The sequence below is a fragment of the Protopterus annectens genome, chromosome 7.part0 (assembly GCF_019279795.1).
Source record: "Protopterus annectens isolate FY-2018-M chromosome 7.part0, PAN1.0, whole genome shotgun sequence".
NCBI lineage: Eukaryota > Metazoa > Chordata > Ceratodontiformes > Protopteridae > Protopterus > Protopterus annectens.
In genome coordinates, this window is record NC_056739.1 from 1,035,644,082 (window position 1) to 1,035,668,608 (window position 24,527).

Sequence of the window (24,527 nt, forward strand, 5' to 3'; positions counted from 1 at the left end):
GCTGCTCCCATTTTAAGAGACTTGGGTGCAGTGTCGTGCCTGAAGTACAAGTCATTTTGGAATCTGGGTGAGAGGAGTTCTGAACATGTTCATACAATAAAAAAACAAACTATGAGTAACACACTGTGAACTGATATGCTTACAGCAGATAGATATCATGTAATTAAATTTATGGCTTTGCAGGTGCAGTGCAGCTGGAGTGGTGGTAAACAGATCAGGAGTTGAAGCTATTTAGCAATAAAATGGTGATTTCGATTCTTATTTTTGAAAGTTTTCTCAAAAAAGGATAAATTTATGAAGAAACACCCATGTCACTTTTCTGTTATTTTGCTAGATATCTTGCATATTTGTTTCAGTTGTGAAACAGTGAACTTCTGAGAGTTCATGGTTTGATGATGCTAGTAATTTAATCAAAGTAAAGTTGGATTATGTATTTACCTGAAAAGAGAAATACTTATTACAACGCATCAAAACGTGTACTTCTCAAATTAACAGTGAAGAAGTGTTACATTTTTTTTTTTTTTGCATTATATTACACAAGTCGTACGTCAGAAACAAACAGAATTATATCTACTTAGTTTGCCTATAAATACAGGTAAAATAGTGTTGCTGTGCCTACAAGCTCTTTTACTTTTTTAATATCTGCTTCATGCCAGTATGGAAACCTTGGCACAAATGTGGTCCACCAGCTTCTTTAGAAGTATGTTCCGTTCTTTTAATTCCGCATGTAGACTTTTTTTATAGCTATTTTTTCAGTGAAGGAATGTGTGTGTGTGTGTGTGTGTGTGTGTGTGTGTGTGTGTGTGTGTGTGTGTGTGTGTGTGTGTGTGTGTGTGTGTGTGTGTGTGTGAGATGTTGTGTTTATATAACTATAATATATATAATATATATATATATATATATATATATATATATATATATATACACACATACACACACACATACCTATACCATATACATCTATGAAGAGAAACAAATATATATAAAAACAAAATTGCAGCAGATAGTAAAGACAACCACAAGGCCTTCTATAGTTATGTAAAGAATCTCCATGGCAATACCCAGATTTGCTCTGAGCTGCTGCACAATGGTACCTCCTATACCGAGCCAACAGATATTGCCAGTATACTGGCTAACAGATTCAGTGCCAACTTTACCCCTCTCACCCCCCCAAAGGACCAATCACACCACCAGTAGATTGCCAGGCACCCAGCATTACTGCTGCACAGGTTAAAACAGCACTGTCCAAGGCCAAGAATACAGCTTCTATGTAACCTGACAATATCCCTGGTTGTGTTCTACATGAACTACAGAGTGAACTTGCACCTCACCTGTGTGCCCTGTGCAATCACAGCCTCACCTCAGGCTTTGTCCCTGCTGAACGGCGCACTGCTACAGTCATCCCTCTCCACAAAGGAGGAGTGACTACAGACCCTGGGAATTATCGCCCCATTAGCCTGATGAGTCTGATATGCAAAGCTATGGAACGCATCATCATGGACCTAAAAAACATGGATATAGGAAATCTCCAAACTCTGGATCCCACACAGTTTGGTTTTGTGAAGGGTAGATCCTGCCTGCTGAACTCGATTGACTTCTTTGAGTCAGTCACCAGAGCTGTGGATGAAGGCAAGGTGGTTCATACAGCCTACCTTCATCTGGCCAAGGCTTTTGATACCATTCCCCACTCAGGAATCATAGAAAATCTCACTAAGCTTAGCATCAACCCTTAGATCACTAGGTGGGTTGCAAACTGGCTCACAGATAGAACCCACAGTGTGAAAGTAGCTGACTCCAAGTCAGACTGCTGATTAGTCATGAGTGGAGTCCCACAGGGTTCATTCCTGGGTCCTCTCCTGTTTGGTATCTACATCTCTTAAGTCTAGGCCAACATGAAGGGACTCTGGCTGACAAATTTTGCAGACGATTGCAAGTTGGGAGCTATTATTAACTACCCAAGTGATGTTGACATCCTACAGAATAGCTTCACTGTGACCAACAACTGGTGTCAAAACCATCGCCTTAAGCTCAATGCCAAAAAATGCGTTATCATCCCCTTTGGCAAAAACCCAGTTCCCATGAATTACCACATTGATGGTAGTCCACTGAACACAGAAGGCATTATAAGAAATCTGGGAACACAGGTTGACAGCAACCTCTCTTTTGATCACCACATTGCCACTGTGGTCAGAAAGTCGTTCTATATGGAACATCTCATTACTAATGGTTTTGCATCCAGGAAGAAAGAGGTCATTGTCTCCCTCTACTGTTCCCTCATTAGGCCAATCATTGAGTACAATGCCCCATTTGGCATGTACCTCACTAGACACCGCAAAAGTACCTCACAAAGAGGATCCTAGGCCTTAAACACTTGTCCTATATAGACAGACTCAAAAAACTCCAGCTATTCTCTGTCTCATATCATCTACTTAGAGGCGATCTCTGCTTGACTTACAAAGCCATGTCTGACCCAGCTCTGTTAGAAATGCTACATCTAAAGAAATCCCAATCCCTCCACACCACATGCTCCAGAGACCTCAACCTCATTACCACAATTAACAGAACATGTTGGAGGGACAGGTTCATAACCCAGAGACTGCCCATGCTATGATACAGACTTCACCATACATGTCAAGCAAAGCACCTCGCTGAACCTCTTCAAGAGAAATTTTGATGAGTGGATGGGAAACAGAAAGTTCACCCCAGGGATAACTCCAGTGGCTCTACTCGACAGAGGCACAGGGAACTAAGGTCAGGTGGCACTATGCCAGGGTAATCCTATGGCTAGGCTTGTAAAGGCCTCAGGCCATTAGTCTAGTACACACCTATGAACCTATGTATCTTATGGTCTTGGCTGTCACTAATGATTTTTAACATGACAAGATATGGAGAAATTTAATTCACCTTTTGTGGAGTTTAGTACCACTTACATTGAATGTAAATACATATATGACATGACTGTCTCTACTTAATCAAAATGTTGATCCTTAAAATGGATTGTTACATACTGTTGTGCATTTGGAGTGGATGGAAAATATGGAAGTTGGAGGAAGATGCTACTAATGGCAGGCTGGTTAAAAGGAAATTGCAAAAGGATAGGAACTGGCTGTATAACAAGTGCCAAGAAATTAAAGAAAGGACACTGGATAAGGCATGCAGCAGTAAGTAAAAATAACAGAAGTTGATTAAAATATTAAAGGAGAAGAAGGAAGCAGTTTGGGTAGGTACACAAAGCATAACATCACTGCAGAAGAAGAGAAGCCAGGAGGATAAGTACAGTAACTTGAAGGGGACAAGAAAGGTTCATAGTTGTCATCGAAGGGACAATATAGATATAAAATGTTATTTTATATAAGGTATGTAGGAGGAACCTGGACATGCTGTAGATTTTTTAGAAATGTTGGTTCTCAGGTTCAACCCCAATAAATGTATAGTGGTATATCCCGGGAAAAATAATCTGAGAGGAACATGAGCAGAGGCAGGTTAGGATTCAGGAGTCTGAAAAAGAAATGCAAAGGACTTTAGGTTGATAATTATCTAATCTTCACCACTCGTCAGTAACTGTCTTAGTCTTCTGCTTCATGATCTCAGACCTCCAAGGCCAGTCAGTCCCTCCAGTTGAAGGACAGTCTACCATCCAGTCAGTTGGCACATTATTTATACATCCTCCTTGATCCCCTGCTAATGATTTACCTGCTGATGTTATAACATCTCTCACATGTAGACAATTTACAACTCTGTGAGAAGTGTTTGTTATAGAAGTCCTTGCCAGTAATATTTTTATGATAGTCCTAGCAATGATTCACTTTTTTAATATTCTGTTTTACCCATGGTTGTGCAACCATGATGTTGGAATATATATGTTTTGGGAAAATAAGGAGCTTATCCCTGACATGGGAGTGCAAGGGGCCCCAGCACCAGCAAAAACAGATTTAAAATTAAAATGTTCACCCAGATGAAAATACAACCTGTTGTATTTATGCTGTTGTAGCAGCTTAGGGAGTAGTCTGATAAACCATAATGGAACTTCCTTTACCCTCATGTTAATTTTACCACTGCAAATGCCTTCAGTAAATGCAAATTTGTCTAATAACTAACCAACATTCTTAACCTAAAAACTTCTTCAACAGTTGTTAAAATGTGAATGTTCCCAAAATAGATTATGCTCTACCGCTTACCTCCCTTGGAAATTCACAGTATTCTGTTTTACTTCAAAATGTCAAAAAGTAATTTGTCATTTTATTTAGGCAGCCAATTGCTAAATATGTCTTCTCCTCAACTCTGAAAACACCCTACCAGTCGCACAGAGGTCCACCTTCCTTTTAAATATAGCCATCTGTAAACTGCTCTTTCTCATTTCTATCTTCCAGTTGTTCATAAATTAACTCTCTCGTTTTGTAACCACCCATTAAGTGCCTGTCATCCTAGCACAGCCACCTTTTTGAGACCTGTTTTCACATTTTCCTCCATAAATCTGAACCTCAGGTATGAAACTCTGAGCCCTCATTGTCAAAAATATTCCCAATATCTCTTTACCCTTACTTTGTGTTTAATTGTAACCTATTTATATTTAATTTCTTAATTAGTCAACCACTCCTGTAAGTCTTAGTAATTATGCCTAAATTGCTCCTTTTGTACTTAAATTTGTTTTCCTCTAACTCTGTAAAACAATATACTCTTGTCATTCTCTTGATTTATGTTGTCATTTTTAATGAGTTTTTACTCACTGTTTTATCTCTTAGGCTGAAAAGATCCTTGGGCTAACCAGTAACAAATGGACACTAACTTGTGTACTGTTCCGATTACAATATTAGTCGTAATAAATAACTGGAACATAGTCCAGTGCCATAAAAAACAGTACTAAAAGACTTTAATAAAACCCAGCAAATTACACTTTCACTAAAAATAGCTTCTTCAGACAAACAACAGCAAAAACAAATGATTTCTTTATATTCTTACTTAGAATACTCATGTGACCTTCCATTAATTAAGGGCTTAGAGAGACATGTATTTAATTCTGTTTCTTCAGTCCTTTAGAATAAGTTTAATTGTGAATGTCTCATTCAAGCCTGGATGTGTCTGTGCTCTGAATCTAACAATCCATCCATTCTCTTCCTTCTCTTTGTCATTCCTAATGTCACCCCCTCCCAATTTTTTAGGGCTGATTTGTAAGATAACAAATCTGAAACTATGTTTAACAGCTGTCATTCTACTATGGTTATATAATGCATTAGTTTCCATCTGCCGCCAACTTTCTGACAGATGGTCACCTATACGTTCTTTTACTTTTTTATTAATTCTGCCTATATATATATACATACATTATATATATATATATATATATATATAATCTACACACACACAAAAGACTTTCACAATTAAACCTATTCTAAGGATTTAAGTAACAGAATTAAATAAATGTATATTTAAGCCTTGAATAATGTATAGTCACATGATTGTTCTAAATAAGTATATAAAGAAATAATTTGTTTTTGCTGTTTGCCTAAAAAGCTATTTTTAGCGAAAGTGTAATTTGCAGTGTTTTAATAAGAGTTTTATTGTGGCACCGGACTACTTTGTTCTAATTTCAGTAATTTTTATAGTTGTATCCAGTTTGTCGAAGAGGTATTAGTCATAGCAAATAACCATACAGTAGTACTAAAAACATATTTGAAGAATTGCATGTTTTGCACTCTTAAGAAGTATCACACTGTAACTATATCATAGCCTAAAAGCAAATTATTTTATTTAAAATTTTGTAAAAAATGTTAACATTTGGGACAGATTTACAAAAAAAAAAAAAAAAATCATTACTAAAATATAGGCAGGCATATGGAAATATGAGGAGTCTGAAGACCCCCAGTGTCTGAGTGGGGCTAAACCAGAATCCTAGACCCAGAAATTGAGCAGAATTGTTGGAAAGAAGCAAATGCTCCCACTGCCTTTTTTTTTGGGGGGGGGGCAAATGCATTTTTAAAAAGTATGTGGGTGTTTTTGTGTTTGTGTGTGTGTGTTTCCCCTGGATTTATAAAGGTTACCACAAAGTGTATAGTATGTGTACACTTTCTGAATTCAAGAACAGCCCTACAACAATGCTTTTGCTGTCTGTCCACTCAGAAAGGTTACACTAAATGTACACACAGTACACACTTTATGGTAATCTCATTGAATCCAGCCTCTGATCCACAATGCAAGTGGTGGTACATATTGTTGAACATTTATATAGTCGAATGTTGGACATCTTGAAGGTATGTTTTGTTGAGACATGTAAGGGGGGTTACAAGGGGTTCAGTGTGTTTGTATGGGTGTCTGGGTGTTAGGGTTAGGGATGGGATTAGGTAAGAGGATAGATGTTATTTGTTTGTGTGTGTGTGTGTGTGTGTGTGTGTGTGTGTGTGTGTGTGTGTGTGTGTGTGTGTGTGTGTGTGTGTGTGTGTGTGTGTGTGTGTGTGTGTGTGTGTGTGTATTTTAGCATTACTGTTGGGTTTAGGTATGGAGGTAGATGTGTATTTTGTGTGTTAGTGTGTGTATTAAGAGTTGGAGGTTAGGTATGGAGAGAGATGTTATCTGTTTGCGTAAGTGTGTGTGCATTTTAGGATTACGGCTGGGGTTAGGTAAGGAGATAGATGTAGTTTTGGAAGTGTGTGTATTGAAATGTGTTTGTGAGTCCGAGTATGAGATAAGGTGTAGGTTTAGTGTTGGAAGCAGGGGCAGAGCTCAGGTTAGCACATACTACTAAGATGGTGGTCCTTCTGACTTAATGCGTGTTGATTGTACTACATCTAATGAAGTCAATTGATGCAAGTGCTTATCCAAATAGAGCTCCTTTGAGAAATATTACTGGAGGAGAAGCATTGTTTGGGCTTGATTTTTTTTTATTTTTATTTGTTATAACTCATAAATTCACATACGAAGGGACCTAATACAGTAAAGGGCTCAAACATACTTGGAGGCCTTCTTTGCTGTCAGTGTAATAAAGCTTATGAATGCAGGAAGTATCCACAAATTCGGCAAGAAAGTTTAGCAAATTATATGTTTTTGCCCTTTTCTCTTCATGCTGTAAGTCGCACTCCTCAGGCATTTTCTCTGCATTATAATCAACTCCATTATCACTACATATTGGAATGGGGGTGGACTTGCAGCAGCTCTTAGCATCAATTCAGAATTTTTGTGTTCCTTTTTTGCCTGTTGGGTCCTCATCCAGTTGTTTGTCTCATCTTATACATGTGCATATTTGTTAGATTAAACTGGGTGATTGTTGTCATCAGTGGTTGTTTTCATGTACTCTAGCGAATGACATCTGTAGCCTCTGATGTTTGCTAAACTGCAAGATTAAATACATTTTTATTTTTTAAAGCACATTGAACACCAGAAAGATAAAACAAATGAGTTGTGTAGCTTTAGTGTTTCTGCTCCTTTAACTTGAAACAGTATGTATCATTTAATTAAAGCTGTTGAATTTTGTTTCTTTCACTTTGAACAGATCTTGCATTGCTTCGCGAGACCCATACTGCGGATGGTTGGATCAGGGTGTCTGTGGAAGGGTAAAGCCTGGAGTGTTGTAAGTATTCTCTTTTAGTATTTGACTGTGACACATCCTTAAATATGATATTTCAAAGTGTCACAAGTGAAAATTTCTGTGCATGCACTTTATATTAAATGATGACAATTTTTTTCAGTAAGGTATAATAATGGCCCAAAACTGATAATATTGAAGTAGTCTTTCTCTGAATTGTTTTGAAATTGTTTCTGTGTAATTATAATTTAAATGACCATTATTCATTTGGGTGACCTGGGTTTGATTCTCACTGTCACCATTTCCATACATAACCCATTATCAAGTTATTTAAACTCCTAGATGCTTGCATGCTGCTCACCTACTCAGTCTTCATGCCAAGGATGTCTTCTTAGCCTAGAGCATGTAAAAAAATTAAACAATAAATAAGTGTGGAGTGTTTTTGGTTATAATGCTAAGCCTTATTTTGATTTGTTTTTTTTACTTGCAGTACTGGCTATGAACAAGACGTAGAATATGGAAATACAGCAGAACTCGGAGAGTGTCATGGTAAGGATTAACAGTCTTCTCACAATAAATGCATTTAGTACAGCATAGTTTACAGTGAAGTCTGTGCTTGAAAGCATTGCATACTAATTTACAGTCAGACTTTTCTAATTTCACTCACACTACATTATTTACAGTTTATCTGCCTGTTGCAAAACTTGACCCTGTTCATATTTAGTAAAATAGTAAATATTTGTCATAGTAAATAATTGTGACATTGTCATTCACAGATGTACATAATCATGTTGCTGTAAAGAATTTGTTTTAAGCTTAACATAAAGGTCATTGTTTTCAGACTTCAAGGATTTGTTATAGTTTGGCTGCTTTCCACTGATTACCTCTTCCTTTAACTTCCTTAGAATTCATGTCTACTCCAACTACACCAGATTACAAAGTAATTGCTGCTTCAACTTCTGGTTAGTTTTTTTGTTTAGTTTTTTTTTTTAATATTAACTTTTTCTTCCTTTCCACCTTGCATATGTTAAAGTGTATTGTCACATTTATGTGACTTACCTTTTGCACCAAATCATGGATGCTTAAGGCTCCAGTCAGGCCTTTTAGCCATCGGTGAACTTCTTTCATTGTTTTCTTTAAGGAGAAATACTCCTCATAAAAATCCTTTTCCCTGCGCTGATGCCACTGAAGATTGTGTGATGTTTAACCCCAGTGACAGTAACTCAGGGAAAAATGCAAAATGTTTCCATAGAGTTTAATGGGCAATGTACATGCGCAGAGATGCGTCCATTAAACTCTATGGACCGCTGCCTTACATGACGTCACCGAGGAAATATCTAAATTTATTTGGGCCGTGGTTTCGGTAAAATGTTTGCAAAGTGCTTTTATTGAAAAAACAGCCCAAATAAATTAGTTCTGACTGTGGCAAGATGCATAATGGTGCTTAACTCCCCAAATGCTGCGATGCAGTGTTAAAGTGTGACAGTACACTCTAAGCTCTTCCTCTTACTTCTGCATATTTAACTTTCTATCATTTCTTTGTTTTCTTTTCAATTCATTTACTTAATGTAGTGCAGGCAGCTACATTTTCCCTTACTCGGCATGTTACTGCCTCCAGCATGTTAACGAGTCATTACTAACTGAGCACATTACTAAAAGGTGCTGATTAATTTGTTGCACATCTTTGCCGTACAGAACTCGGCTGAACTGCATACTTTTCTAACCAAGCACTAAACGTACCACTGGTCACAATGTGCTTCTGGCAAATGACAAATCCTACACTCTATTTTTCTTATTAAATGAAAGTCAAGCACTGTAATTGTATTTTTTGATGATTTACAGTCTTGTATGACTCCTGCTTTCTAATCTAACTGTGCTTAGCAGTGTTAAATTAATTAAAGGAACAGAGTATGATTTAGTGTTATAAATGCCTGTTGTGTACAGTGTTTGTTAAGCACTTTAGAAAGTAATGAGCTGTGTGCAGAGGGCAAAGTGAGTTTGTAGAGATCACAGTTTATATATGCAGTTAGCATTGCTTTAGACAAATACACAGGTGTGGGCCCACACACATGTACAGACACACAAGCACAATCACACACACACACACACACACACACACACACATACACACACGCACACACACACACACACATGCACACACACACACACACACACACACACACACACACACACACACACACACACGCGCGTGTGTTAAAGTTATACAACCCTGGCTGTATTGTGAAATTAAACAGAGTCACTTCAGATTATTTTGAAATCATTTTTCTTCCCTAATTGCATTTTAATCAGGGGGAAATAGTAAGGAATTTAGAAGAATATGTTTTACTGAGCTGTCTTTGTAGGAGGAGTTTTTGCTGTACAAGAGCATCATACCACACCAGAAAGATGTGCTGAATAATTCCCCAGCATACTTCATTGATTCACAAAATACTGAGATAAAGAGTACTTAAAAAACAATGACTCAAAGAATCTTGAATGTGTGGCTGAAAACACAGTTCTGAAGAATGCATTCTGTATAACAGTGTATATTTAGTGTTTAAGCCACCCACCCTGTGCCTCCGAGAAAACCTTGATGCTTCATTATTCTCCCTTTGTGTTCATGTCCTTAGAGATTAGTAGTATTTAGGTTTGTCTGGAAGCTGATGTTGCACTAATGTCTCAAGTTCTGCATCCTCAGACCAAAACTAATTAAGCAATGGGGGAGTATATGGGGCACCCCTACAGAAAATGAATGATAGTACAATCCTCAGACCAAAACTAATCAAGTAATGGGGGAGTACCCCTACAGAAAATGAGTGATAGTACAATCCTCAGACCAAGACTAATTAAGTAATGGGGGAGTATATGGGGCACCCCTACAGAAAATGAATGATAGTACAATCCTCAGACCAAAACTAATTAAGTAATAGGGGAGTACCCCTACAGAAAATGAGTGATAGTACAATCTTCAAACCAAGACTAATTAAGTAATGGGGTAGTATATGGGGAACCCCAACATAAAAGGAGTGATAGTATAATCATCAGTTCAGTGTTAGTTAAGTAATAGGGACAGTATGAGGGCACCCCTACAGAAAAAGAGTGATAGTGCAATCTTTCACCCTTCTTTAGTGTTCCATTCAGGATGCTGTGCTTTAGGCATTTCGACATTCAGGATTCTGTGATCCAGTGAAACATACCAGGAGGTTTTCTAGATCTCCAACATAATAACAGACTCTTAAGAAAAACAGAAGCACTACACGTAATGGAGAAACACTTGTTTTCCTACCCATGTTTGTTTCTAAGATCATCGTTCTTTTAAGTTATATGACTTTATTCTGCAGTTTTAATTATTACATCCTTTTCCTGGTAAGCAACCCCATCTGCTTTGAAATGTTAGCTTCATCACCTTGATATCCACTATGACTGCATATGGACTTGCCTTCAGCCACATACCTCACACACATACTCACAGAATTGTTAAGGTTTCATAACACTCACTGCATTTATATATGGAAATATTAATTAAGTACCCACTCTAGATCTGTCATCCAGCCTCCACCTCCCAGGCTACTAGAATTACAAGTGTGCAGTCCATGCCTTGCAGACCAGAGTTAGGCATATTCACAAACCGAAGGTGTACATTAACATTGTATCCCTGTCCTCCTGTAAAGAATAGCAGACTGACATACATTTGGAAATCTGATATGTCCCATTCACACCCATAAAATCCCATGCACCCTTTTCTAAAAGTTCCACTAAGGACCTGCCTAATTTTCCAGTCATAATGCTTTGTGACAAATAATTTTTAAAGTGCCTCGCCTTCATCCACACATACAGCCATGCACTCATTTGGTCCTATTAAGGAAACAAGTTATCTTCTTGACATGGGCCTTTATTGCCGTACCTTCGGTGTTTCTAACCTGACTGTCTCTGAAGTTCCACATACCTGTAGTAAGAGGTCTTCAGTTGCAACTGAAACACTGCTTCCCTGCAGGACTACCTATCCTCATACTAAAGGTAGTTCCTTTTATAGCATTAATTATGAAGCAACCATATAGAAAAGGCAAAAAAAACTGTAGAAAACTAAAACTGAAGTTTGCACAGACCAAGAGGAACAGAAAAGAGGAGAAAAAGGGTATTTGAAAGGTTTTCCTCTGCCGACTTTGACATAATGTGATGAATAAAAAATGTTCAAATGTAAGGATTAACATATGATTAATGTATGAATCAGTTTAAAGTTATTGTCTTTTATGAAACACAGAGAGGCAAAAACATTCTTCACTACAGAGTAGCAAGGAAGCAGCCATACTCTTTAAAAGTTGCAAAGGTATGCAGTACTAATAAATAAAAGTTGTACTGCTAAGTATAGGAATAACACAGGTGTGTGCTTTTATAAGTACACCTTCACAAACATGCATGACCTGGTTAGACGTTTATGCACTCTCTGGCAGGCCTAAGCCTTGTAATGGCTCTACAGACGTCGTTCTATAACCTGGAGGATAACAATACCACTGCTGCTACCTCTGTGATGGGCAAGCCAACAGTGGCTATTCATTCCCACCCTGTCTGCAGCCCTGGCTGATACTTCAGTGACTAGGTCTGTGTCACAATCACAGGTTTTCATACCCGAGTTGCAAAACGGGCTTGCTGTTTGTCACCTTTTTTGCTTATTTATAGGTCCTCTCATGCCATAATGCCCAGAACAGGACTGTAAAAGTAAAGACTGGAACAGTAGAATTCATTATTCTCTCTGTTTGTTAGCTAAAGACAGCAGAATGCTGGGTGTGATGTAAAAGATAGATGTCACAGTATGATGATGTAACACACAGGAATTTGCTATCTTTTGCTTGGAATCCACCAAGGTGACAGAAAATTACAAAGAGAAAGTTCACTTTTAACTCAATTTAAAAAAAGGAAAATAATTAGTGAGGCAAACACATTACAACTGAAATGCTTTTAGATAAAGTTTTCACGCTGTCTTCTGTGGTCACAGTTGCCCCTGTTTTAAGTTCTAAACTAGTTTTATTTCTGTTAATTGGTTGGGTACATTTTTGTTGTCTTGTTTTTTTTTTCTTTCTTTTTAGGTAATTCTACCAGATAAAGTTAAAATTTCATGTGTGCTTGAAAAATTTTAAAACAAATCAAATATTTAAGAAACTGTGCCTTTGCAGTTGCAGTTTGGGTCAACAGCTAATTTGAAAATATTATTGCATATGATGCAGTTTAAAATAAGAAAATATGAGTAGCTACGGATAAGTAGTAAATCTGGAATAAAACTAGTTAGTTTGCCTCATTTCTGCAGGATTCAAGGTCTGCATGCAACAGAAATAGTATGGAAAAAATAAATTGGCCAACTATTTAATGTAAGCCACTGTAGTGTTATATATAGGAACCAAAACTTTAAGCTCCAGAACACAGAGGCTAGTGGCACACACACACACACACACACACACACACACACACACACACACACACACACACACACACACACACACACACACACACACACACACACACACACACTCCACCAGTGAATACTGAATGGGACCGTCTGAATTCTGAATATATAGAAAGCACCTTGTCTCTCTATTTCTGTTAGTGGAACAGAGGAAATAAGGTCACAGTGAGTTTTGTCTGTTCAGCAGTTAAACACTCCTTTATTATGGATAGAATAGGTTATTCTCATCTTGTGTTTATGTAGTGAACTGTTAATGAATGCTTGCTTTTTCATGTTTAATTGCAACCTTTCGTATTCATTTATTTATATTTGATAACTGGGCTAGTCACTGATCTCAGTGGACCATATGCAGGCACAGCCCAGGTGAATAGGATCCCGTACGAAATAAACAAAATATATTTACAGATAAAAGGATTTGCAGGTGCAAGAAAATGCTACAATATTTAGTTCAAGAAGCAGATTACAGTGTCAACATATGGATAGAAAAATGGAGTATACGTAGCAGAGATTTATGGGTAATATATAACAATAAGGAGCGAAATGGCTTTACATCATGTCTGAGACACTTGACTCCGCTGCTGCTTGAAACCATTTCTGACAAACTAATCGAATGACTACTTCTCTTTGTAGATTACTTTGTCCGTTCTTTTTGCTGATTGTGGCTGCGAATCAAATGTATAGTACATTTTTAAAAAGTGAGTTTTGTGTGCATGGTATGGTGAGAAAGTGTTCATCTTTGAAACATTGTGCTGCATTGATCAGAGTTTGTTAATCTGTGGTGTTATTTCCAAAATACCCACTCTTGTATTGGGCAGGTCAAGGCTAACGTTTTTTTTTGTACTGTTCAAGTTAAAATGGCAATACAACCAGTTTTTTTTTTTTTTTTTGCCTCTGAACAGCCTACAAAATTTCATATGCCACAAACCAGCGCCAAACAATGTAATGGTTGTATAGAAGTCAACAAAGTCTGGCCTTAGAACTTGAGCAGATAGGTGCATGAAGCATGTTTACAGCTATCTGTAAAAATTTTACTTTGCAGTTGTTTAGAAATACTAAGATGAAAAGAACAGAAGTATAACAGTATGTATTTGCACAGGGACGTGTAATACTATAGTGGTGAAAAATGTTAATATAAGTTAATAAAATCTGTTTGTTACCACAGACAAGGAGTTCTCATCATCTTTTGTTACAACCATGGCAAGTGAAACATTAGAGTCCACTGTTGACATGGACTCCTGGAAACCAAAACTTACTGGCTCACGGAAATTTGTTCTTCAGGATGATCCAGGCACTTCTGATTATTTTGACCCATTGTCAGGTCTCCCAAAGGGTAAGGCCTTATAGGGAAGCTGTTTACATTGAATGGAAACCTGACATCTGACCGCTTTTTAGACACCCCTCAGAAAAAAAAACAATATAACAATACCACACAAACCTTTTATGTAAATATGCCTGTTTTTTTCACTTTTGTTTTTGCATAAAATGGATTGTCCAAAGAAACTCGCACACCACATGTCAAACTTGATGATGTACATTTATACACTTTTCATAATAGGTTTATTTTTGGTTGGTTGAATTAGGCAGGTTCCTGGCATGGCAAGAAACTTTGGGTCACCCTTTATTTATCTTTTTTAGCCTTTCTTGCCACAGCTACCACACTGATTCTTATTATGACTGAGCAGGAAACCTGTCGGCCATCTTGTAACCCTGACAAACCATTTCTACAGTGTTCTGGGCCAAGCAGTCATTTGAGATGGAAATGTGCAGGCAGACCTAACTTGATGTAGGAAGGACAGCTATATTTTACCCAACCACCCCCCTCTGTGATTTGCATGCACTTTATTGTGTGTATACACAGGCTTGCACAGACTGTGCAAGTAGTCGGCCATGACTTCCTTATCTCATCTTGTGTTACCGTCATACCACAAGCCGATGTCATTACATCACATTGAAAATAACAGCAAGACAGTAACAACAGGGAGAAACAGGAATAATCTGTTTAGTAGGCCTTCTCCCATCCTGGATCTAAGTAAGTCTGTGACAGTGTTTGGTAGCATGGAAGATATTGTCATGTAAATGGAGCACTCTGAAACATGTTTAAAATCCGAAGGAATGCCTTCTCTCTCATATATATTATATAGGCCAGTCATAAAATTTGCATGCACACTCAGAACTTTTGGATCATAACACAACAGATTGATGATTACTAAAAGCAAGCTCAAAACACAAGTTTAACAAAAGCAAATTATTTCAAAGGTCTTTGTAGCAGAATGGGAGAATCCTGTCAAAAATGTACTGGCACTCTTCAGAGAGGCACCATAGAACAGTAACCTGACTGTGCAGTGTAAATGGGTCACATGGTATAGTGTGAGGGTAAAAAAGACAACCTCTTTGTTAAAACAAAGTTATGGCAGTATGCATTCTCCCAATCATAGCATATTGGAATCTGCTACAAAGAACTTTGAAATAATTTACTTTTGTTAAACTTCTGTTTTGAGCTTGCTTTTAGTCACCTGTACCATGCAGGATGTAATTAGGCCCCATGACCTGGTCATATCTGCCTTTAGTTGTTACATTTTTTTTTCAATTTTTTTCCATTTTCTGATGCAGTCACAGGTTCGAAAGATAATAAGTATGAAGAGAGTTTGGGTAAGCCAGGATTATTTTCAGTTCTCCTTGCACAGTGGAAATAAAACTTGATAAAGAATCAACTCACCAAGAGCAACTGACTGGAAAAAAACAACCTCCAAACTCACATTAATGAACTCCACAGTTGCACAAACATGAAGAAGGAAGAACTGTCCCAAAATGAAGGATCCCTCATGGTATGCGGATAGAAATGACACTCTATCCGTGATTTCCTAAAGTAAACAGTTAATCAACATCAGGGATTTGTTTGGGTCTCAGAAAGTAGAGCAGAAAGGAAGTGGACTTTAGGGAAGTGTAGAAAAGCCTTTATTTTCATATGAAATAACAAAGAAAGCGGTATAGATTGCATACATGTGTAAGGCTTTGAAGGGAAATTTGCAGGAACATAGGCAGGAAATAGGGGAATGAATAAGGGAGTCACAATTTGCAAAGTCAAGGTGTATATTATACACTGTATTTAAGGAAGTCTCTTTTCACCAAGACGGGACAGACAGGTCTGAAGCATTTTCTGAATGGTCGGTAGAATGTGAAACCACTAAACCTTGCAAAAATGGATGGGACTGGTTACTTGGAAGGTGTTAGAAGCAGAAGACCATGCAGTATTGGTGGTAAATGTGAGGCAGTGGCTGGGTGATTGTTGACAGTCAGACAAACATCAGTTTTGTCTTATTGTCTCAGCTGTATGTGTGTATCTAAAGAGGTAAGTGGAGTTACTAGGAAAGGTAAAGCATAGAACATTTGCATTTTCCCATAAGAACACCAAGCATAATAGCTGAAATGTTTTATTTCTGAATTAAATTGCTGAATTGTATCAAACTTTTTATGGTAATGAAGCGATAAAAGCTTCAGTGTATGAAATGCAAGACTGAGACTATCACAGACAGTTCTGTTCTGTACACGGAGTTAGTTCTCAGTCTTTACAGTTTAGCTAAATCCACCTCTAAAGATAATCAGAGATATACTGTGTCATCATGGGAAAAGCTCAAACTGGTGTTCAGCTATCAGTAGGAATGACAAGAGCAGTGGCAGTCAGCACAAATGGCAGAAGCAGGCTTTCTTCAAGGCAGAGAGGTTACTTTTTTGAATATTCTGTCTTTCACCCTCTCGTGATTCTACCTTTCGTCTCCATGGGATTTGTCACAGTGAATGGCTTTGTCTCAGAAGACATGTTCTTACAAATATTAGTTGATGTCTTGTACTTCTCCTTGCTATAATTCTTGAAAGCAACTACAACAGACCGTCACAGAGATAGTCAAATCAAAGGAAATAAAGACTGACCCTAAGTGACTTAATCATATCTGCCTTTATTTACTCAACCAGCCAGTTTTCATTTATTCAAGTTCAGCTCAAAGCGTGGCTGCTTGCAGTCAGCCTCCAGTAACCACAGTCACCTAAAATTTAAACCAGTTGCTGTTACTGCATGTACCAGAGTAATCATGGTGCTAATTGTTTTCAGAACTACTTATAAGTGATATCCTCACTAGAAAACACCCAGAAAATGTGCAACTACAATATGTCTGTATTGGCAGTCAGTTATGCCAGGTTTCCTTCAATCATAATATGGCAGTGCTTTCTAATTTATATTCACTGTTTTTACTTTTTGTTTATTTTAACTTTTATGTATGATTTCATAATGATTTAAGATTTGCCACATTTATTTATAGATCTAAACTGTACTGATTGTTATAGTTTTGTCCTTTATGTTAACCCTTTGCTCCCATTCTTTTGTTTGTTTGTTTTCTTTTGACTGCTTCCTTTTCTGCACACTGCCATTTTAGCACTAAACTCTGAAGGTTATGATCAAAAGGCCTTGCCTCTAGCAGTAGTTACTTTAGATGGAAAAATCTTTCATTAGTTGCCTGGTATCTTTACTAACTTTAACACGAGTGAGCATATTTAAGTTACATTCTTAGTTATGCATCCTACTAACCGTAACAAATTTGCACTGGCTCCAAGACTATTAACAACTGTAAAATGCAGGTTATCTACTCCCTTAATAAACCTTGATATAACACTGTGTAAACCTTTTTTTTTCCGGAACTAAACATAAACATCCTCATCTTCAGCATGGAAAAGGTGTTGCTTTTTGATATTTCTTTTTCTACTTGCTTCCCCTTCCTTAAACAAAATCAGCAAAACAATTAAGACTAAGTTTGCACTGCATGTAGTTTAAATTAAAATGTCAGTATTTTCCTGCATAACTTAGTGCAGTATTCACACAGGAATTGCATTTATTTAATACTGTTTGTGATGGATGTTTTCTTGAAATGATTTCTTGGTTATAATTTGCATTCATGTGGTGAAAATGTTCATTGTGGTAATTTACAAAATGTTATTGAGATTATTTCAGGAACTCTGAAATGTCTACATTACTATGATGCAATTTGTGTTTAGTTATTAGAAGGTTATACAAAGGTTGGTATATCTGTAAGTCAGCGAATGTATGTTTGAAGAAAGTTTTTTTCATATTTTGAATATGTGATCAGTAAATACACAGCATGTACATACAAATTAGATATGTCCTTCTATTTCATGTTGCAGTACTCATAACCTTAGGGAGTTGCTGCCTGCAGCACCAGACATCTGGCCAGTATACCAGTATATAAGTCTTTGGGTGAATCCAACTGAGAAAGTTAAGGAGTCATCTGAGGAGGAAGACTCCTCTTCAAAGAGCTCCTGAGGGGCAACAGGTAGGCCTGCCTGAGGGATCTGGGTCTGAAGAACCTGAAAAGCCTTAAACAGATTTTGGGAGATGGTCTCCCAGGGAGGAGTAGGGTCTTTTGTAGCGTGCTTCTGCTTCCTTTTTAAAGGAGATGAGGGAGAAGAAGTGGGCCTAGGAGCCGATGTTATAGTGGATGCCAAGACTGTAGTAGAAGCAGAGCCCTCCGAAGCAATGAGCCGTGGTTCCCCCTCACCATCAGGGTGTGATGGTTGAAAAACCTCGGTGGACATACTCTGGGTATTTGCAGAGCCAGCTTCTGATTCAGTTCCTGGTGCCTGTACAGTACCCAGCATCCGGAGCCATCCTGGGTTGACATCCACCTCACGGATAACAGCAGCCGACTGAGGCATAGCCTAGGTGTCAGGCCTAATTTTCTTGGCCTTCTTCCTAGGTGGCTCATTGGAAAGGCCTACTTCACTTTCCATTCCTGACCCCAAACGTCAGAGTCACTGGTTTTCTAAATAAAGTTTTAAACCCAGTAAATGGCTTTAAAGGGTTTTCAGGCAAAGGATTGACAGATCTTTCAGGCCTTGTAATCGTGAGCCTCCCCCAGACAAAGTAAATACTGTTCGTGTGTGTCCTTATAAGGAATTTGCCTACCACAAGCACACTTTCCCTTACATGTACGTCTGACAAAAAGCAAATCAGTAAAGAAAATCCCACAAGGGTAGTTATCTCTGAGCGGACATCCGGAGAATGATCATTGAAAGCAATGGATGATGTCAAGTGAACGCCGTAATTCTGAACTGGTGGACTGACGTCTAATTCTCACTGTGGCAGAAAAATTCTTAGTTGGGTACATACAGACGTCACAGTTATAGCCAACGTCGGTTTATGGCCCCTGCATTCTACGTCGCACATACCCCTGAATGAAAGACTTTGGTATGCTGTCCGGATGTCCAGTGCTGTAGACAACAACTCCCTAAGGTTATGAATACTGCAACCTGGAAGAGAAGGACATCTGTGGTGATGGAAAGTTCTTACACAACCATTTCATTTTACCTCACAATGCATCCACCTGAATCGTGAAGAAATATAGCAACAAAAGTCTGAGTTACAGAGCTGCAAAGTTTATAAAGCTGTGGTAGCTATGTTATTTCATGGAGAATGTTATTTGAACATTACTCCAGAATAGGCTACTAGCATTATAATAGTTTACAATGGGTCCTCTTATTTTTTTTTTCTAAACAGAATAGGTTAATTGAGGCACACTCATTAAACTTTGAATTCATCTCACTTTGAGAAGGTTCTTACAGCATTTGAAACCAGGATAATTTTTCAGGAGGTGTCACAGACCATTACTATCTTCCTTCTCATGGGGAAGTAGGTGGACCTGTTCCTGTGAAGCCTCACATATGTACTTTTTGTTTTTTTCTACCATTTTTTGGTGCTTAGCTGGTGCGTGGTTTCAGTGTGGTTGCTGTTTAGATCTTGATGTGGCTTAATGTTTCATGTCACCTTCTTCAGCTAGTTCTTCCAAAAGTAAGTAATAGTTCTTTGAATAAGAAGTGTCTAGCAAGACTTATTACTATCAGTTTAAGTTTTTTTGGAGTTTTTTGTAATGTGCTGTACACTGTGACATATACTATTCAAATCTCTTTCAATCAAATTGCTCAGAACCAAAGATAAATTGCTCTGACGGTAGGCTCATCTACCAAAGGCAAATGTGAGTAAGAAATTACCACTGAACATCAAGTTTTTTTCAGACTCAGAATGGAAGAGTGTCAATAGTGAGAGAAAGTTAAAACAGCACATAATTTTTCAACCAACTTGCCAAGCAGTAAACCATGATGGAGAGTGCACGTGTGTGTGTGTGTGTGTGTGTGTGTGTGTGTGTGTGTGTGTGTGTGTGTGTGTGTGTGTGTGTGTGTGTATTTCTCATATCTCCTCATATTGTTTTCAAATTGTTACTTTCTAGTCTCAGATATTGTCCATTTCATGATGCAAGGCTAGGAAAGTCCAAGATTTTTTTTTGGTTGGCTGCTGATTTTTATACTTTACTACTTCTTTATATTTGTCCCGCGGTGGTGGTGCTGCAGTAGCATTCTCACCTCACAGTAAGACGCTGTCCGGTTCGATTCTCAGCTAGAACGTCTTCTGTGTGGAGACATGCATGAATGGGCGTACCTTCGTTGAAGGTTGTGCGTCAGGCCTGGCAAGCCGGTACGTAAAAATCAACTACCAATCATTAGCAGACCAGAGTTCTGCTGTGGCGACCCCTAACCAGGAAAAGCCGAAAGACACAAACACAAACTACTTGTTTATATTTATTATTTCCTTCAGTATTATACTGTTTTATGTCCTGTGCAAAAAATGGTTCATCTGTATTCTTGGTTGTTTCTGGCATTTTCCTAAGCAGTTCTTTTCAGGCATAGAGCCCAGTTTTACTAGTTTTCCTCTAATGTTCATTGCAGGAGTAACCACTGAGGCAGCATCTGGCTTTTGTTCACCATCTCATTTATCACTGGATAATTTTGCCTGTGTAGGGCCAAGGATGACCTGTTTGATAACTGTCTCCACCGTACAGCCAAGGTGGTGCAGGAGACAGACATTAAGTCACTTGTTGCGAGCTATGATGCCCTCCTGTTACAATCTGCCTCCATCTGTTTGTTGATCTTATTATAGTATTACTGCTGTAGTGGACAATTACTAGGTGAGTCATATTCTCCTTCCTGGGCTTTTGACTTTCTCCAGCATAGATGATCCTTCCCTACCAACCACTGTTTTAAGGCCGAAATGTTCATCTATCAGCAGTAAGTCCAATCTCCTGTAGAAAATTCACAGATTCTAGCAACTACTTCCACTTACACAGAGATTTCCTGTTCTTTCTTCCTTTCTGAGGTTACAAACAGAAACAGCTACAAGTCATGCTCATAATAATACCTGATAGGATAAGGATTACTGGGGAAATAATGGACTGCCCAGGGACATTGTGCAGCATTAGGCCTCTCCAGTTGGAAGGTCTGTTAGTTCCCCATAATTCCCACCATGAAGGGCATTATTCTTCTAGATAATGGGCTGTCTGCTAAATCATTTCATATTTTTTTGTTTGTATACATTTTTTATTTTTGATGTAAAATAGTTTCTGTATTTTAAAGTTGTACCATATGTAATTATTGTTGTAGGAAATATTTTACATCCATAATATAAATATGTAATATCCAGCATACACAAACAAATTTAGAGGTGCAGATAGACAGACCAACACATGTACATATTTACAGAAATGGGTCTATGTCATATAATCAAATATTGACAATGTCGAACGCTCTAAAGAGCGAGAATGCTGGAACTCGAAGTTCTGTTATTGAGATTGCAGTACAGTGAAGATCTGAATATTTGCCCTTCCCTCATTGTAGTGCGATCTCAGAGTTGGAATATATATTTAGCGTCGGGTGTGGTGGGGTGCAGTCACCCACAATAAGGAGTTTGAGTTCCAGCATTTCCGCACTTGAGACTGTTCCACATTGTCAACGTGCGACTCCAAATCCAGCTCCAGAGAAGTAACAAGTGGAGTACCTCAGGGTTTAGTCCTGGGACAGCTCTTATTTGGCATCTACTTCTCTGAAGTACAGGCCAACACTGAGGGACTCTGGCTAGCAAAGTTCGCAGATGACTGCAAACTGGGAGCCAGTATTGAATCCCCAAATGATATGGATATTCTACAGAAGGGCCTTACAGAAACAGATGCTTGGTGCCAGAGCCATGGGTTCAAGCTCAATGCCAAGATGTGGGAAAAAATATGTACCCATGAATTACAACATAGGTGGCAGTACACTAAACACCTGTCTCACCTTTGATAACCACATCACCACAACAGTTAGGAAATCCTTCTATATGGCACACCTCATCACTAAGGGCTTTTCATCCAGAAAAAAGGAGGTCATTGTCCCACTGTACTCATCCCTCATTAGACCCATCATAGAGTACAATGCCCCATTTGGTGTGTAACTCACAAGAGATCTGCAACAACTGGAAAGGCCGCAGAAACACCTCAGTAAAAGAATCACAGGCCTAAAGCAGATGCCCTATGCTGACTGACTAAAAAACCTCCAGCTATACTCTGTCGCATATAGTCTACTCAGAGGCGATCTCTGATTAACATACAAGGCCATATCAAACCCAGAGCTGTTGGACATGCTACACTTAAAGAAATCTCAATCCATCAGGGCCACATGCTCTAGGGACCTAACCTTGTCATCACAATGAACAACACATGCTGGAGAGATAGGTTCCTGACCCAGAGACTCTTCATACTCTGGAATAGACTTGCCCATACATGTCAAGCAGAGTTCCTCCTTGGCCATCTTCAAAAGTAACCTTGACGACTGGATGGGAGATAGGAAATTTAGCCCAGGGATCTCTCTCTGTCTCACATTTTCTCTCTCTCTCACTCTCTCTGTCTCTCTCACTCTCTCTCTCTCTCTGTCTCTCTGTCTCTCTCACTCTCTCTCTCTCTCTCTCTCTCTCTCTGTCTCTCTCTGTCTCTCTCCGTCTCTCTGTCTCTCTCTCTCTGTCTCTCTCTGTCTCTCTCCGTCTCTCTGTCTCTCTCTCTCTCTCTCTCTCTCTCTCTCTCTCTCTCTCTCTCACTCTGTGTCTCTCTCTCTCTCTCTCTCTCTACTCTGTCTGTCTCTCTCTCTCTCTCTCTCTCTCTGTCTAGGTCTCTCTCTCTCTCTCTCTCTCTCTCTCTCTCTCTCTCTCTCTCTGTCTAGGTCTCTCTCTCTCTCTGTCTCAGTCTCTCTCTCTCTCTCTCTCTCTCTCTCTCTCTCTCTCTCTCTCTCTCTGTGTGTGTGTCTCTCTCTCTCTGTCTCTCTCTCTCTCTCTCTCTCTCTCTCTCTCTCTCTCACACACACACACACACACACACACACACACACACACACACACACACACACACACACACACACACATAATTTCATTACTCTTTATTTTCCTCACATCACAAAGTGAGGATTTATAAGCTGTGCACAGTGAGGGGAAAGTAAAGAGACAAATTCTCGTAGCTGTTACTGCAGCTACATTTGCTAGTTGAGTTTCTTTTTTTTTTTTTTATTTTACACTTGCTAGACAGCAAAGTCATGCTTAATGAACTTAAACACAGTGGTAGCTCATTGCATTTTTTAAGCCTTTGTTTCAGGCACATGAAGCGCTTACTGCTGTGAAGTGGTATGCTTGTTTTTTCATGGATAATATCTCTACATTAATACCTTGTTGGGAAATACTCCTTCTCCAGTAGTGTATTATTGTATGTTTTGCTCATTATGTAACATCTTGTATGTCACCACCTGAATGTTTTAGTTGTGAAAAGTTGTCACACCATGAACATGTCAGTTTATTGGTTCTCCAAAACACCAGTTTTTCAGTCAGTGTGTTGCTTTCCATCTGGAACTGAAGTGCAAGAGACAGAACCATGAGTGCTCTGTTCAGTAAGCCACAGGTGCATTGCAGTGCACTGCAGTGCAGTTGTTTGTGGATCCAATATAAGTGACATTTTAGAAAGCTGACTGGTTGTGTAGGACAATGACTTAGGATCTGATTCTAGAACTCATGTTGCAGTGACTGCTCAAAAGAAGTCCAGCTTAAAGGTATTTTTCCCGCTAAGAGGGAATGTTTGCTGTATATCCACATCAGGAAACCTAATTTTTCATACTGTGTATTTGTTGCCAGGTTAGTCAGTTGCTTTGTACACTTCTCAAAGTACAAATATCTTTAGTCAGATAAATGAAGGGAATTTGTTTGTATTATGTAATACCAGAGACTGGACAATAAGTATTTTTGGTACTCCATCTGCAAAGTTAGTATTTTTGGTACTCCACCTGCAAGGTTAGTATTTTTGGTACTCCATCTGCAAGGTTAGGTCGTACATACAATTCTATACCTTTAGTATAAATGATGCTACTAGACAGACAGACAGCAGAAAGTGACACTTTAGCCAGACCTATTGCTACATTAATTTTCAGAATGAAAAGGAATATTTAGATGTTATTTTATGGGCTTCAGTTCATTTTAGAAACAATGCCCAGAAACCATAAATTACTTGTAGTTTAGACACAAGATATTTAAATGTCAGAAATAATAAGCATCATTTCCTAATAGGCAGAATTTGACTGTAGAGCAGGGTTGCTAGTGCTACAACTAGGTATAATGTTTTCCTTCGATCCCACATCTTAAATACTGAGGTA

The 24,527-nt window shown here is 38.5% G+C and overlaps 1 protein-coding gene across 7 annotated transcripts in view; it reads left to right on the plus strand.

The window, feature by feature from the left end:
- The window catches only part of SEMA6D (semaphorin 6D), a 368,460-nt gene that overhangs the window by 285,663 nt on the left and 58,270 nt on the right, over positions 1–24,527 (plus strand). For 4 of the 7 annotated variants that reach the window (XM_044077577.1, XM_044077576.1, XM_044077574.1 and 1 more), the window contains exons 16-19: positions 7,484–7,561; positions 8,007–8,065; positions 8,422–8,478; positions 14,137–14,304. In XM_044077577.1, the coding sequence (XP_043933512.1) occupies positions 7,484–7,561; positions 8,007–8,065; positions 8,422–8,478; positions 14,137–14,304 (362 nt within the window). The remainder of the gene's footprint in view (positions 1–7,483; positions 7,562–8,006; positions 8,066–8,421; positions 8,479–14,136; positions 14,305–24,527) is intronic. The other 3 variants (XM_044077579.1, XM_044077578.1, XM_044077580.1) reach the window with 3 other exon arrangements.